General features: G+C 39.9%; 1 protein-coding gene across 1 annotated transcript in view; it reads left to right on the forward strand.

Annotated features, from left to right (window-relative positions):
- Nucleotides 1-16,041, forward strand: part of MOCOS (molybdenum cofactor sulfurase) — a 177,568-nt gene that overhangs the window by 137,772 nt on the left and 23,755 nt on the right. The window contains exons 12-13 of the mRNA XM_075271000.1: nt 28-133; nt 15,677-15,815. Of these exons, the coding sequence (XP_075127101.1) occupies nt 28-133; nt 15,677-15,815 (245 nt within the window). The remainder of the gene's footprint in view (nt 1-27; nt 134-15,676; nt 15,816-16,041) is intronic.

Consider the following 16,041-nt stretch of genomic DNA (forward strand, 5'->3'; position numbering starts at 1 on the left):
AGTTTTCACATCTACCTTTCTTCTCAGGACCTATAGATACAAGTTCACCTTCACTTTCTTTAGTGAATGAAGACCAGTACCTTCTAGTAAACACAGCAAGTATTTTTCACCTGAGTCAACAAATGCTACTCAAGTAAGTTGGTATTCTTATATTATTAAATGTTCCAATACTGTATATCTATATGTATCTACCATTACAAACTACAGTTGATTAATTTGAGAGAAACTTAATGCACAGGTTACTACTGCTTGAGGTCTCTTGATCAGATGTAAGCCATTCTATACAGTTGTCCCTCAAGTTACAGTGGCCTCAGAAAAATAAAATAGAGCCATAAGTTATTGAAAGAAGCAGTGTATCCTGGCTCATGCAGAGAGCGATATTGTATGCATAATATAGAGCTGTATAGTTCATGAAGAACTATAATGTAGGCAAGCATTTTATTTTTTGGTAGCAGCTGTCAGATAAATAAATATATAAATAATGTACATGGCACCATTACTGCAGGACTGGTAGCTGTAAGGACAAAGAATTTAATCAGGTTAAATTACTTATTTTTTTTATTTTTTTTTTAAATGTAGATTGTGAGCCCCACATAGAGCTCACAATGTACATTTTTTTTTCCCTATCAGTATGTCTTTGAAATATGGGATCGAAATCCATGCCAACACGGGAGAACATACAAACTTCTTGCAGATGGTTTTTTGCCCTTGGCGGGATTTGAACACCAGGACTCCAGCGCTGCAAGGCTGCAGTGCTAACCACTGAGCCACCGTGTGGCCCCCTAAATTACTTATTTTATGGTTATTTTCTGCACTTTTTCAAATTTCTTCAAATCATTGACAAACATTCAGCACTGAGCATTTTATTTTTCACTAGAGTTATATAAATAATAGCTCATAAACAGATGATAAATATTGTCACCCCTTGGGATCCCAACAGTGAAGTATTAAAATGAAAAATATTCCTGACCTAACAGATAGTTAAATAAATTTTATTAAATACCTTTTAATATTATCTCATGAAAGAGTCAACAAAATCAGTACAAATATAATGTGATGTAGTAAATAAAATTAGAACCATCTTAAATTAGTTAGTAATTAATGGTTAGGTGGGACAGAAAGTTACATCTTCAGACTGGATCACAGGGTCCTACATGTAGGGAAAACGGAGATATATCCCTAAATGATGACTAACCTCACATCCAAGACTCCCACCCTAGCAAGAGCAGTCCAACAACTGTCCATAGACAAACCCTATTGATTTTCCAACTTGACACGTTTCATCCCTAATCGGGTGCTTATCAGGGGCTCTATAAAAGAACCAATAGAGGAGGGCTAGTAAACTTAGTTACTGACGTCAAACACTGCACTACATAACTATACGATTTCAGAGCATAGCTAATAAACAGTACACCCCAAAATAAAGGCTAGAGAATTTCCAACAGACAGAAAAAGGTGATCCATGGTCCAAACATTATACACATATATAAACAATAACAAGTGAATAATGAAATCCACCCAAGTTAGAAGAGATAACACAGTTAAAAGCCCATTCTTCATTTACTTTTAGAGCATCGAGAGGTCTAGTCAAGGCTCAACCCGGTATACAAACCCCGGTTTTACAGAAAACATCAGATAGAGTATAAAGTAATCTTAGTTTTTCCCATCCTGTGCCATCACTTTTTTTCAACATCCTTTTGAAGGTTTGATTGAAACTTTTCATTAAACCCTCTGTCTGTGGATGGTATATTGATTTAAGCAAATGCGTTATTTTCAGCAGTTTACACAACTCTTTTGCAACCTTGGACATAAAGGATGTCCCCTGATTTGTATCTCTTTAGGCAACCCTATTCTACTAAACAAAAGAAACAGCTCTTTTGCAATGATTTTTGCTGAAATTTTCTTTAGAGGGGTTGAATAATCAACAACAATCAGAATATGCTACTGACCTGTAGCTGACTTACCAAGATGTCCATTGCAACATTGCAGTCCTCTCCAAGGGAGTTTCAGTAATCGGCAGAGGCACTAAATGGCGCATAAAGTTTGATACATGGTTGTATAATTTACATAATGGACAGTATTCACAGCATTCTTGGCCAAAAAAATCTTTGGTATATGTGATCTTTTGTTTTATCATAAACCAAGAGTCCTCCTAGCACATTCAAGTGAACAAGATCCATCAGCCTTCAGCGATGTGATTTAGGAATTACAATTTGCTCTACAACTTGCCCATCGACTTTATCAACTGTGTATAACCGTTCATTTGTAAGCGCAAAATGTAGGAATATTTTCTCCATGCCAGATTCTTGGGGTATTTTACACTTCCACAAACAGGAATTAATATAGGGTTCTTGAGTTGAGCAGCCCTAAATTTATCACTGGTGACTAGCAAGTCAAGGAAGTCAATGTCCTCGAAATCCCCTGCAAAAACCTCTAAGAGTAAGGTCTCATCCTTGTTCAGTCACCCCTTGTACAAGGTCAGGATCACCCAAGTGAATAGTGTCAATAACATATACAGTACATGATTTAAACATTTCTCAAGCATTTCCTTCAATCACATTATGGCATTAAGGTCTTTCAAACTCCGACTACATGAGTTACTATTCCTCCATATTCAGATATTGTTCTACCAGGGCAACTAGATGATCCACATCCTCTGCTTGACCCACACATGTATCTGAAATGGCAGAGCTTGAACAAATCCACCCAGGATGACTGTTTCCACCACCTGAGCAGCAGCAGTATACAACTCTGACTGCAGCCACTGCTTAGCCAGGTGAAATAGGTGACTTTACAGATTTACTCAGGTATGTACCCGCTGGGCTCTGACAGCTGGGATAACATCTAAGCAAGCAAGGATTTTAGCCTTTAGTTTGTGGTATTGTATAGAATGTTGCTCTCTTAGATCAAAGTAAACTTTCTGGGGCTTCCCACTGAATATGGAACAACAGTATCCGCTGGAAGATTTTTCCATTCATGGAAAAGTGAGAAATGCTTCCACATCATCCTCTGGGGAGGCTTGTACTCTGTTTCCAGGAATGACACTCTGCTCTTGGATATGGGGGCTTTCTGCCAGCAGCTTTATCTGCTCCACCAGATTTTATTAATCACCTGCTGTTCTCTGAAGGCCGCTTGTTTGGACGCTATGAGTAAGGATAAGTTCACACAGGCTTTTTTGGTCAGGATTTTGAGGCCGTATCCGCCTCAAAATCCTGATCAAAAAGACGACTCCCATTGAAATCAATGGGAGTCGGTCAGTTCTTTTTTCCAGGAGCAGTTTTACAGTGAGTCCTTTGATTGTCAGACACTTCACAGATAAGAGTCCTCCTTCTAGATCAGGAACATAAAGTACATCTTTTACTGATATTGCTAAATTGTGTTCTGCGTCATTGGGGCATACAAGGGTTCCATCTCCATATCTTTCTGCACACTTTTTACTCCCATCTGTGAGATAAATAGTCTATTTGTTATTCAAATCAAGTTCCATTAAAAACTTCTATCACTTGTCATGTGACTGGTTGTTCCAGAATCAATGCACCAGACTTGCAATAGATGGTTGCCTGTCACTTTAAATGTGGCATTCCAATTCCCTTCATGTGAATCAGAAATTTTGGCTTTGACTTTCTGATTAGTATAAGAGGAATGCTGTGTCATCTGCTCTGCTTTCCATCTGTTTTCCTGTGTGACCGTGTGCCTATAGCCTTAAGAGCGGTTTTGGTGTCACGTTCTGTGTCATGGACAAGTTCCTTTCTTTGGTGAAACTCATCTATGAGTCTGGTCTTTGTGAATGCTAGTGTCAGATCTGTCTCAAGCCATGTCTCCAGCGCATTGATCAATGCAATGTATGTGTCAGGTAAACAGTATAATAAAATGGCTGCAACATGACTGTCTGTCATATTCTCACCGACTGATCTGAGTTGTGCGATCACTTCCAGCATGGCATTTATATGCTCTTGCATGTCCTGCTCTCTGCTAAGCCTCATTTTGTAGTACATTGTACAGAATAATTAACAGTGGCATCATAAAGAAAAATTTGTCATGCAAACATCAAGATCTCATATGGCTCTGAGAGCAAAAAACTAAAAAAGTTATGGTGTTTGGAAGGGGGTGGGGGAATCAAAAACGAAAATATGCCCGTGGCAGGAATGGGGTTAAAGAGGACCTTCCATGTCCTTGGGCACATGCGGTTTTATATACCACTAGAAAGCTGACAATTTGCTGCAATCGGCTTACCTGTTATGTACCCCTGGTGAAGAGCTATTGGTGCCGTTACCGATGGCTCTGTTGTGTGAGAAGGGCATTTCAAACAGTCTGTGAGGAATGCCCCTCCTAACAGTAGAGTCCATAGCGCTGTACTGTCAGAGGGGGCATTCCTTACTGCCCAGCCATGACGCTGAGCATTAAGGAATGCCCTTCCCGACAGTACTCGTCCATAGACGTTCCATTCTGGTCTTTGCTCTGCCTGGGCCATTACTGGACTTTATCCGGTTGCTGGAGCTTCATTTAATCACTGGGCCCATAACCTGTTGCAGAGTGTGAGTGCTGGATGTGACAAAATCAAATCCAGATAGATATTTGTGATATAACAGGAACTGACTTTACTGGAACATGAATGTAGTAAGAGAAGAATCACCTCACATGTTGAATAACATCTAGTACAGCATAATTTTCCAGGAAGAACAAACGATAACAATACATTTATAGAGTGACTACAGATACACATTTGTTAACAGCAACATCTAGTGTCATAAATGTGAACTGCAGCCAATCCAGCAAATAGAGACCAAGACCGAGACTTCAAAGGTCAGCCAAAAGCAGAGTGCCACAGCAGGTCCTCTTAACCCAGGACCAGAGGTTTAACGCACCTACCCGCACGCTCATTTTTTTCATCATGAGAGCCTGTTTCCTGACGCCACCTCCTGCTTCGTTTTTGGATACTGCGAGGGTGGTTATTAATGAGACGCTTATATGCATCTCATAGGTTAGAAGAGGCTACTGCATGAATACTGTCTTACGTAATGCTAGTAGATGCATTTGTATCATTATAAAGCATATGGATGATATATTGTATCACACAAATAGTATCCACATGGTGATAAATCCAATTATATTATTTACAATATGCTGTTTTGCAGCTTCACCCTAGTTAACCACCACAGTCTCCCCTTTCCTGCATAATACACAGGAATCCAGGGGCATTATAGAGGGAGGGGGTTGAAGAGTGTCATATATTAAATCTAATGGTGAATAAATCTCCATTTCTTAGATTCTGTAAAAGTAAATTAAGCAATTTGGAATATTCGGTTCTAATACAGGTGAGTGAAAACTGATTTGCCCATCTCTAGTTGGTCTAGTTGTGAGCCAGTGCCAGCTCTAAGTTGATATGGGACCTTGGGTGACATAGCCTAAGTGGGCCTCTTTGTGGCTCAATTCATGCAGCAACAGCAGTTTCATCCAAAAGTGCCACGGCAAAGAACACCCAAAATTGGGTGTCTTTTTTTGCTGAGGCAGATCTGCTAGAATGGACTGTAAGGGCCCCTTCACACGGGGTAAACGCGCATGTATTTTGGCAAAATACACGTGTAAAAAAAAAAAAACGTCAAAATACACATCAAAATACACGTCAAAATACACGAGTAAAATGTCATTGAAGTCAATGGGAGTCTTATTTTTACACGTGTATTTTTATACATGTATTTTGCCAAAATACACGCGCATTTACTCCGTGTGAAGGGGCCCTAATAAAGAGGATGCGAAGTAGATAGAACTGCAGGGGCGTAACTTGAGGGAGTGCAGAGGGTGCAGTCGCACTGGGGTCCAGGGGCTTTAGGGGGCCCATAAGAACTTACATGTGTATTGAGATTACAGCTTCCACCTGACCCATAAGCCAAGGAGACCCATAGATTACCCTAACCACACTAAGGTTGATTAAACTGCTTGGTAACTGTAACGATCACTATCAAGAATTCGCTGTAGAGATGAGGTAGGGGTCCCCAAACAAAAGATTGCACTGGGGCCCACAAGACTTTAGTTATGCCCCTATAGAACTGTATATAAGTGTAATACAGAGGCATTATATCAGTGTTAGACCCCGTTCAGATGTCGGAAAATGAAGAGCAATTTCCCTTCATTTTATGCCAGCTGTCTTTCTGCAGCTGACTAGGCAAAATAAATGGACCTAATCAGCGGAGAGTGTTGAGCATTCAGCAAGATTGAGCAGGATGCTTATTTTTCAGCTTTTATTGTTTTCAAAAGGACGCAGGATGAAGTCTGAATCTGTCATTGATTTTAAAGTGAAATACACCACTAAATCAGTACCAGAATCCACTGTATAAACAAGGCTTAAAGAGAACCCTTCATCACTTGGGGCACTTGGTGCCGGTACCAAATCTCTTCACCGTCAGAAAGACATTCCTGACAGTCCTGTGAGAGCAGGGAGGAACGCCTCCCCTAGTACTCTTCTATGGCAGACATTTTTAGTTTATTGCACAGACATTTTTAGTTTATTTGGAAGAAAATGGGGGATACAAAGTGGAGAAGTCAGATTGGGCCTTTTATGAAAGCAAAATGCCATACCAATATTGCATTGGTTTTGGAAGAACCAATAGTGGGATTTAAAACAATGGTGGGGTACGTTGCATTTGAAATGAAGAATTGGCTAAATAATAAAGCAACCCAAAATTCTCCCTTTATGGGAACAGATGCAGCATCAATGAGTGGCAATTACAACATTTGAAGAATGGAAGCAAATACCACATCACCATAGTGTTGGCGCAGTGGCAATATACAAAATTTCTAGAAAAACTCATTGGATTTCAATAAATGGTTCAGCAACGACAGTACTACCATTAACTTGGCCATGTGAGAGTTTTCCCTGCAGAAGACGTAGCTCTACGTCCTCCCAGGTTGGCACTTCTGTAGCAGAGGACGTAGCTAATATGTCCTCCCTACTAATGCCAATATCTCAGGACTGGATGTGGCTATCTTGATGGTTTAAGTTTCATTTAAAAGATGAGAATCTCATCTTTAAAATGATATCACTTACACTTATGGAGCAATTCACTGTTGAAAACGCTATTTGGCATTGAGATCCAATTGCAGATCTCAATTCCCAACAGCGTTTTCAACAGTGAATCACTTCAGAACTGTAAGAGCTATCATGAAGATCTTGCCGACATTTTAAAGATGAGATTCTCATCTTTAAAACAAATCTTAAACAATCATGATAGCCCCATTCAGTCCTGAGATATAGGGCTCTAAAGTGTCCCCCCTTCTGTCTAAGGAAGCATCTTACAAACTGTAGTAGGGAGGGGGGAAAAGGAGCCCTGCAGCCTGCACAGAGATGATGAATGATCATCATTATATGTGCCCAACCCAGGGCCGTCGTCACCGCACGGCATAGTTGGACAAGTGCCGGGCCCCACAGAGCCTCTGGGGGCCCCCCGGCACTTGCCCGTCCTAGCACTTGCCTGTCCCGATATCAGCTGAATTAAATACATAAGCGATAAAAGCAGGAGCTGTGTGTGAGATCAGCTCCTACTTTAAAGCTGTGGCCCGGCGTGCGTGTGTAGGCGCGATGATGTCATCACATCGCGCCTACAGACGCAAGTAGGGCCGCAGCTTTAAAGCAGGAGCTGAGCTCACACACAGCTCCTGCTTTAATCGCCTATGTGACTGGAGTGAGAGCAGAGAGAGGAGCGTCGGGGGAGCGATGGAAGGTGAGTGTAAGTGTGAGTGTTTTTTTTGTATTAATTATTAAGGTGGAACATAATGAAGGGGGCCCATGAAACTGGGGGAGGGGGGGGAATGGCATGACACTGGGGAAGATGAAGGGGGTGGGGAGAGAACGCCATGAAACTGGGGACAGAGATGGAGGGGGCCCAATGAAACTGGGGGGCAAATGAAGGGGAGGGGGGGGAACGGCATGACACTGGGGAAGATGAAGGGGGTGGGGAGAGAACGGCATGAAACTGGGGACAGAGATGGAGGGGGGGGAATGGCATGACACTGGGGCAGATGGGGAGGTGGAACAGCATGACACTGGGGCAGAGACAGGGGACATGAAACTGTGGGCAGATGAAGGGGGAGAAGGTGATGAAACTGGGGACAGAGATGGAGGGGGGGACATGAAACTGGGGGCAGAGGAAGGGTGTATATGAAACTGGGAGATAGATGGAGGGGGGGGCATATAATTTACGGGTGACTGTAGGAGGATTATACTGTGTGGGAGCACATGATAAATTAATGAGAATGGGCAGAGTCAACATAAGTGGGTGGAGCCAAATTTGCCGCGGCGCGCATTTTGCCCCTCTTTCTATTCTTTAAAAATTGTGAGGTATGGCGTTGGTAACGCCACACTCCTGTGTGACGTCACTCGCTTCATCTGCAACACACAGTGTCTCGACTCCCCCACCTCCTTTACAAGGGGGCCCACTGAGGCTCTGTCGCCCAAGGGCCCATAAAAACCTAGAGCTGGCCCTGGCCCAACCTGTATGTGACCTCTCCTATCAATCACAGTGCATTCTATACTTTTGCACTCTGATTGTCACATAGAGGGATAATGTAATTCCCTCTGAGCCTTACTAGAGGGGTATTCTTATGTAATGCCTTCTAAACATAACCAGGAAGTTTATTGGCGCTGTGATATCTATGTTCAAGAGGACACTCAGGAATAGAATTCTAGGAGGGAGGGTGGAAGAAGGTTATTGGTATGGGGGGGGGGGTTGATTATTTTTTAACCCCTTAGTGACCAGCCTGTTTTGGAGCTTAATGACCAAGCCAAATTTTAGAAATTTGCCATGTGTGACTTTATTAGTGAATAATTCTGTAACAGTATAGCGCGCCCAGCGATTCTGATATTGTTTTTTCGTGACATGTTGTACTTTACTGAGAAAGTAAAATTAGACTAATATAACTTGCATAAATTTATTTAAAAAACTCGCAAATGCTGAAGATTTTTCAATTTTTTCCATTTTCAGCTGTGATATATTACATATACACAATAATAAAGGGCAAAAAAGTTAATAGTTATATATTTCCAAATGTTCCTTTTGTGTTTCAAGTACGATATATTTGAAATAATTTTAGCATATTTGAGTAATTTAGCCAATTTACAAGTTTATAAGCAAATTTGGAAATTTGGAGTATGTGACTTTTTCCTGTAGCAAGCTATGTCTGCAGACAGGAATAGGTGGCATAATGACTTAAACTCACAATAAATGACCGAATTTGTAAAACTAGACCCCTTCAGGTATTCTTTGAGGGGTATAGTGAGCATTTTGATCAAACGAATATTGTTTAGCATGAATTATTACAAATTATGAAAAAAATTAATCGTTCATTTTCTTCGAATATGTGTAATTTTAATGGCAATTTTTTGCACACAACACATTATAAAGAAGAAACACAACCAAAAACATATCACCCCACTTCTCCCGTGTTAAAAAATGTACACTTTGTGGCCTTAGTCCTGTGTACGCACATAGAGGAGGGCCCAAGAGGTAAGGAGTCCCAATTGGATTTCAAAACACAAATTTTCCTTGCAGATATTTTAGGCCCATTCAAACAAGATTTAAAGAGGACCTTTCATCAGATCGGGTACATGCAGTTCTATATACCGCTCCTGATAATACTCGTCTATGGACGAGCTGTGTGAGCAGAGGGAGGGGGGAGTTCCTCCCAGCTCCACAGTACAGCACGATAGGCGCTGCTGGGCAGAAGGGCGCCCCTGGCTAACTGTCAGAAACGCCCTTCTGACACTAAAGCGCTACGGTCCCGGGACCGATAGCACTTTACACCGGGCACAGATCGGGAAAGCTGACAGTGCGCTGAATTCAGCGCACTGTCAGCTTTCCAGCAGTATATAAAACTGCATGTGCCCGATCTGATGAAAGGTCCTCTTTAAGTTACCAAAGCAATTGAAAACCTCCATAAATGACACAATTTTATAAACTAGACCCCTTAAGGTATTCAATGAGGGGTATAGTGAGTATTTTGACCCCAGAGATTTTGAAAAAAATTGCGTTAAACAAAAGATTTTCATATTTTTTACACAAGAGTCATTTTAAAGGCAGGTTTTTTTGCACATAACACATGAAAATGAAGAAAAACACCCCAAAATAGATGACCCTATTTCTCCCATGTTCAAAAATGTAGCTACCAAAGCAATTGAAACCCCCCATAAATTACACCATTTTGTAAACTAGACCCCTTAAAGGGGCTCTATCAATGGGAAAAGTCATTTTTAACTAATCACATCTTTGCATAGCCTTTAGAAAGTCTATTCCACACTTTCCCCAGTTTCATGCCATTCTCCCCCTTTATCTGCCCACAGTTTCATGTCCCCCCCCCCCCCGTCTCTGCCCTAGTGTCATGCCGTTCTCCCCCCTTCATCTGCCCCAATGTCATGCCATTCTCCCCCCCTTCATCTGCCCCAGTGTCATGCCATCCCCCCCTTCATCTGCCCCAGTATCATGCCATTCTCCCCCCTTCATCTGCCTTAGTGTCATGCCGTTCTCCCCCCTTCATTTGCCCCAGTGTCATGCCATTCTCTCCCCCTTCATTTGCCCCAGTGTCATGCCGTTCTCGCCCCTTCATCTGCCCCAGTGTCATGCTGTTCTCCCCCCTCCATCCACCCCAGTGTCATGCTATTCTCCCCCCTTCATCTGCCTCAGTGTCATATGGCGACTTTTAGAAAAAAAAATTTTAACACAGTTTTGGATTTTTTTTAAGGGGTCAAAATGTAAATAAAACCATATAAATTTGGTATCCCTGGAACTGTACCAAAACACAGAATACAGGGGACATGTCATTTTGGCTGCACAGTGAATGCCGTAAAACCAAAGCCCGTAAGAAAGTCGCAGAAATGCATTTTTTCTTCAAATCCGCCCCATTCTGAATTTTTTTTCCTGCTTCCCAGTACATTATATAGAATAATTAATGGCGGCATCATGAAGAAAAATTTGTCCCGCAAAAATTAAGACCTCATATGGCTCTGGGATCGGAGAAATAAAAAAATTATGGGGTTTAGAAGGAGGGGAGTCAAAAACAAAAAACGAAAATCAAAAAATGCCATCGGCGGGAAGGGGTTAAAAATGCGCACGATCAGGTTAATAATAAAATGGGAAACCTGGAATCCGAAGTCATGGCTACAAAAAAAAGAAAATTTTCTTGTGACATGAATGATTATGCTACAGACATAGTTTACAAAATCCGTCATTTTCAAAGATCATCCATACCTAGATCTATTTTGAAGAAATGTCCTTTTCCACAGCAATCTAAAAGGAAAGTATCCTTTTCCAGTGATTCGGACAACTCACAATCATATAGAGGAGATATATCTTCAAATTTTTCTATGGATTCGACTCCTTCTATACCTGGCGGCTCACATAATGACAGCTGTAGGTCAAAAAAACGGAGACGCCGGGCAAAAACCAAACATAGGAAAGGACCAAAGGAAGAAATATTGGACCTGGGCATATTACAAAAAGAATTAAGCTCTTTCTCATCTGAAACTGACGTTTTTCAAGATGTGATGAATTTATCTTCATTGGAACTTACTGTTGATCAATTGAGAGCTCTTTCAAAAGGTCTCAAATTCGTATCAACGTCTAATTTTGATATCTTCCAAACTCTACTTGATGTCAACAAATTTATTCGATTGCTAACTGTAAAAAGACATTTTTTTTTAAAAGGATGCTTCTGAAAAAAAACATTTGCATAATGTTCGGAATGTAGATAGTGCTAATAATGAATTTTTGGGCTTGGGATTTACTGAACAAACAGCAATGGTACAATTGTTGGATTTTATTCAAATAATGGTTGCCCTGCTAAGGATGTACATGCAATCCCTGTTAAAACGGATAACCCCACCTTCTACCCCCATAAATCACGAAGTCCTGTCTATAATCTCTTCCAACAGAATGTGGAAAGAGACTTAAATAATTTAAATGAAACCTTAAAAAATAAAAATATAAACTACAATGTAACAGTTTCTGAGAGACAGGCTTTACATGAATAAAAAAAACAACCAACAAATTGTCATTAAAATGGCAGATAAGGGGGGAAGGTGGTGGTTATGAACACGAATGATTACAGGGATGCATGCATGTCTTTATTGAAAGATGAGAAAACTTACAGAGTACTGAAGGAAGATCCAACTCCAATTTTCAACCAGGCACTACAGGATCTAGTAAAGGGGGGCGTTAGTTTGGGAATCATTCCTGATTCCAAACAACAGTTTTTGGTTAATAAATGTCCAGTCACTCCCATATTCCATGGGCTACCAAAAACTCATAAATCTATTTTTCCGCCACCTCTGCGCCCTATAATTGCCAACATAGATTCCTACAGTGAGAAATTATGTATTTGGGTGGATGATCTTTTACAGCCGCTGGTTAGACGGGTCCCAGGATATATCAAGGATTCTAAAGAATTGTTAAAATTTTGAAAAATATTTCTTGGGATTTCTATAGCTCGTGGCTCACCTGCGACATTAATTCCCTATATTCCAGCATTCCCCATGAGCATGCCGTGGTGGCACTGTCATATCATTTGTACCGTTACAGTAATTAAACCCCGGATTTGTGTGAATTCATTATTTCAGTTGTGGAATTTTTGCTAAAACACTATTTTTTTATGTTCGATTCAAATTTTTTTTTTACAGATATGTGGGGCCCCTTTGGGCTCCCCTTTTTCCCCTTCACTTGCTAATCTTTATTTATCATGGTGGGAGGAGTCTCACATTTTTTCAATTTCTAATCCTTTTAGTTCTTTTTTTCATTGGTATGGGAGTTATATAGACGATATTTTGATAGTTTGGAGGGGAGATATAACGCCCATACCAATGTTTTTAGACTACCTCAACACAAACAATTAAAATTTATCATTTACCCACAATTTTTGTAAAGATGAGATTAATTTTTTGGATTTACGTTTAATTGGCAGTGTCACCCAGCATCCATTCAAACCTCTCCCACCGTAAACCCTCTGCGGGTAATACTATTTTGTTAGCCTCTAGTTGCTATCCTAGGCATACAATTCAATTGGTTCCGGTGGGGGAACTTTATCGCACGAGACGTGCTTGTTCAGAGGACAAGGATTACATGTCGCAGGCAGAACGTACTCTTGGGAGATTGAAGGAACGTAAATATCCTCAATGGGCATTAAATTGGGCGAAACATATTATGTCCAAAAAACATAGAGAGAATCTGTTAGAAGATAAGGTTCCAACAACCAGTAATGATACATCCGTTTATTTTTCGACATTCTATATTGTCCAATGCAATCAGATAATACAAATTATCAAGAAAAATGTACCAATTTTGGTATCTGATCCCCAAACAAGGGATCTATTACAGAATGGTATTAGGTTTGTTTCTACCAAGGGTAAATCTCTAGCAGATATTCTCTCACCTAGTTTATTCAATGCAGGGCTATTTGGTTGAACTGCTCTGTTTCTATAGATGCGGTCACAATAGATGAGTAGTCTGCAAGTTGTGCAAAAAGACCACTACTTTTCATGATGCATCTAATAAAACATCTTTAAAAATTTCTAATTATCTGAACTGCAATAGCAGTCATGTGATATATATAATAGAATGCACGTCTTGCAATTTATTATATGTATATGGCTGCACTACACGCCAACTAAAAATCAGAATATTAGAACATTTAGCAGATTGTTCCAAGATCCCTACAGAACAGATGTCAAATGCGTCCAAACATTTTTCTGTATGTCACAAAGGCAGTGTGTCATCATTCTTGTTTTATGCCATAGGTCACGTTTCTCATCCAGTACGTGGGGGCGATCGTAAAAAGATGCTCCTTAAACGGGAAGCGTACTGGATCTGGAAACTAAATACCAGAGTCCCATCTGGCCTCAATATCAGACAGGACTTAATTTTAGTTTATTAGAAGGTCCTGTGGATATTCTAACTTTATTAATGCATTCTGTCGTCTTATTGCTCATTCTAATAATATTCTATGACTTATCATATATCTGGTTTCCTTTTAAAACTTTAATAGATTCATTAATTATATCCATCTAGTTTGGTCTGAACATTGTAATATTTCATATCTCAACACATGAACCTTGTGCAGGATCAAGTTTGCTGTTACCAGCTGTATCATGTGACAATTGTATCACATGATCAATCACGTGACTTTCTTTAACAAAGAAAGTACTGAAATAACAGGGGTTTTTTTCCAGATATGCGCAAGCTAGATTGTATATTGGGTGAACTGTACACATTAAAAAAAATGCTTAAATAGCAAAGATTTTTCTTTATTTTGCAATAATATGCGCCAGAAAAAAAACCCAAAATTATTTGAATATTTTTTTCAGATTAACAACACTCACACTGGGTATTTGATGACAAACTGAGTATTTGGTGATCAGAGCAGAAAACAAGAACAAATGTATTATTTTTTTCAGTTTAGCACACGCTAAATTGCATATTGGGTGAACAACAAAAACCTCTTAAATGGCTAGAACACTGACTTATTAATTTCTATGGCCCCATAAACACAACCGTGTATTTTCACGGTCCAGTGTATGGGGCGTGAGCAAAACTCAGGGCAGGTCCTAGTCCTGTTATTTTTTCAGATTGTATTCACTGGCCCTTATGAATGGGATTGTGTCAGTGAAGAATATGAAGGAGATATATTTGACAGTTCAGACAAGCCCTGCAGAATGTGCTATGAAGGAGGAGGAACACGCAGAAGCCTGACTCCAGATCACATTTGATGCAATATCCTCCTGTGAATGAGATAAGTGAGCTAAGTAATCAAAAACTCAGGAAGTTCAATAATTCTGTGGCTACTGGCAGCGCCACCAACTCATTTATCTGTAAACTGCCACCCCTACTTGCCCTAGCTATGTGCCCTTATGTGCCTTGTTATAAATACATTATAATAAATGAATAATACAGCCTCCAATGACTACTTCCAACTACTTTCTTCTATGTAAGAACTTGCTCTATTTGTTTTAGTTACCTTTTATTCTATTATGTTATGCTTACAGTTTAAAGGTGTTAGAACCAGATATTAATTTTCTATAGAGATAGTATCTCAAGTTAAAGGGATAATGTGTTTTCTTGTATTGATGGCCTATCATGCAAGGGTCCCGGGAGTTGTGCTGCTCACTCACCATACAAAATGTGCTGTAGCAGCAAGTGTAGGTACTTGCAGCACTGTCCCATTAAACATTACTGAAGAGTCATACTCTCGATTCAGGTGATCTGCAGGGATCCTGAATATTGGGATAAGGTTATGGATAGACCATCAATAGTAGTAATTAAATAACCCCTTTAGGGTAGGGCCCCCTAATTGCAGAAACACAGCTTTTTTGTTGCAGAATTTGCTGTGTGTTTTTTTTTTTTTTTTTGAGCCAAAGCTAAGAGTAATTGGAAATATACAGATATTTAAGTACTTATAATTCTGCTTTCTGCACAATCCACTCCTGGCTTTGGCTAAAAAAAACCGCAGCAAAATCACCGTGTGGGACCTTAGCCTTAAAATATATTTAGCTTACAGTAGTTGTCCCAAAACCAATTACTATTGTGTGCAATTAAATTATCCTATTAAACATCTGTTTATGGTAGTTTAGTTTCATATCCTCCATCCTAGCTCAATCCGCCTAACTTCCTACTATGGATCCATATTGCTGTCGTTGCAGAGAAAATACACAACATACTGATGGATTTCAAGTTCATCAAATGACTCAACGCTTCCGGGCTAATTTAGTCATTGACAGCCAAATACCTTTTCAAGAGGAGGAGTGGAATGAGCTTTTCATTGGCTGTTTGCACTTCAAGGTACAATTGTACAAATTTGTATTATTTTTATTATTCATATAAGCATGGTTATTTACTGAAAGAGTTCAATATATTTATAATAATACCAAGGAAACCAAAAGTACCATTGTACTTTTTTTTTTTTTACTTACTAACTTTGTAAGTAAAAGATAAGTACTTTTTTACTTACTAGTTTAGTACTCTATGTGTACATTAAAGGGGCTCTATCACCTGATTTTACCAATAC

This window comes from Leptodactylus fuscus, chromosome 4 (assembly GCF_031893055.1).
Source record: "Leptodactylus fuscus isolate aLepFus1 chromosome 4, aLepFus1.hap2, whole genome shotgun sequence".
Lineage (NCBI taxonomy): Eukaryota > Metazoa > Chordata > Amphibia > Anura > Leptodactylidae > Leptodactylus > Leptodactylus fuscus.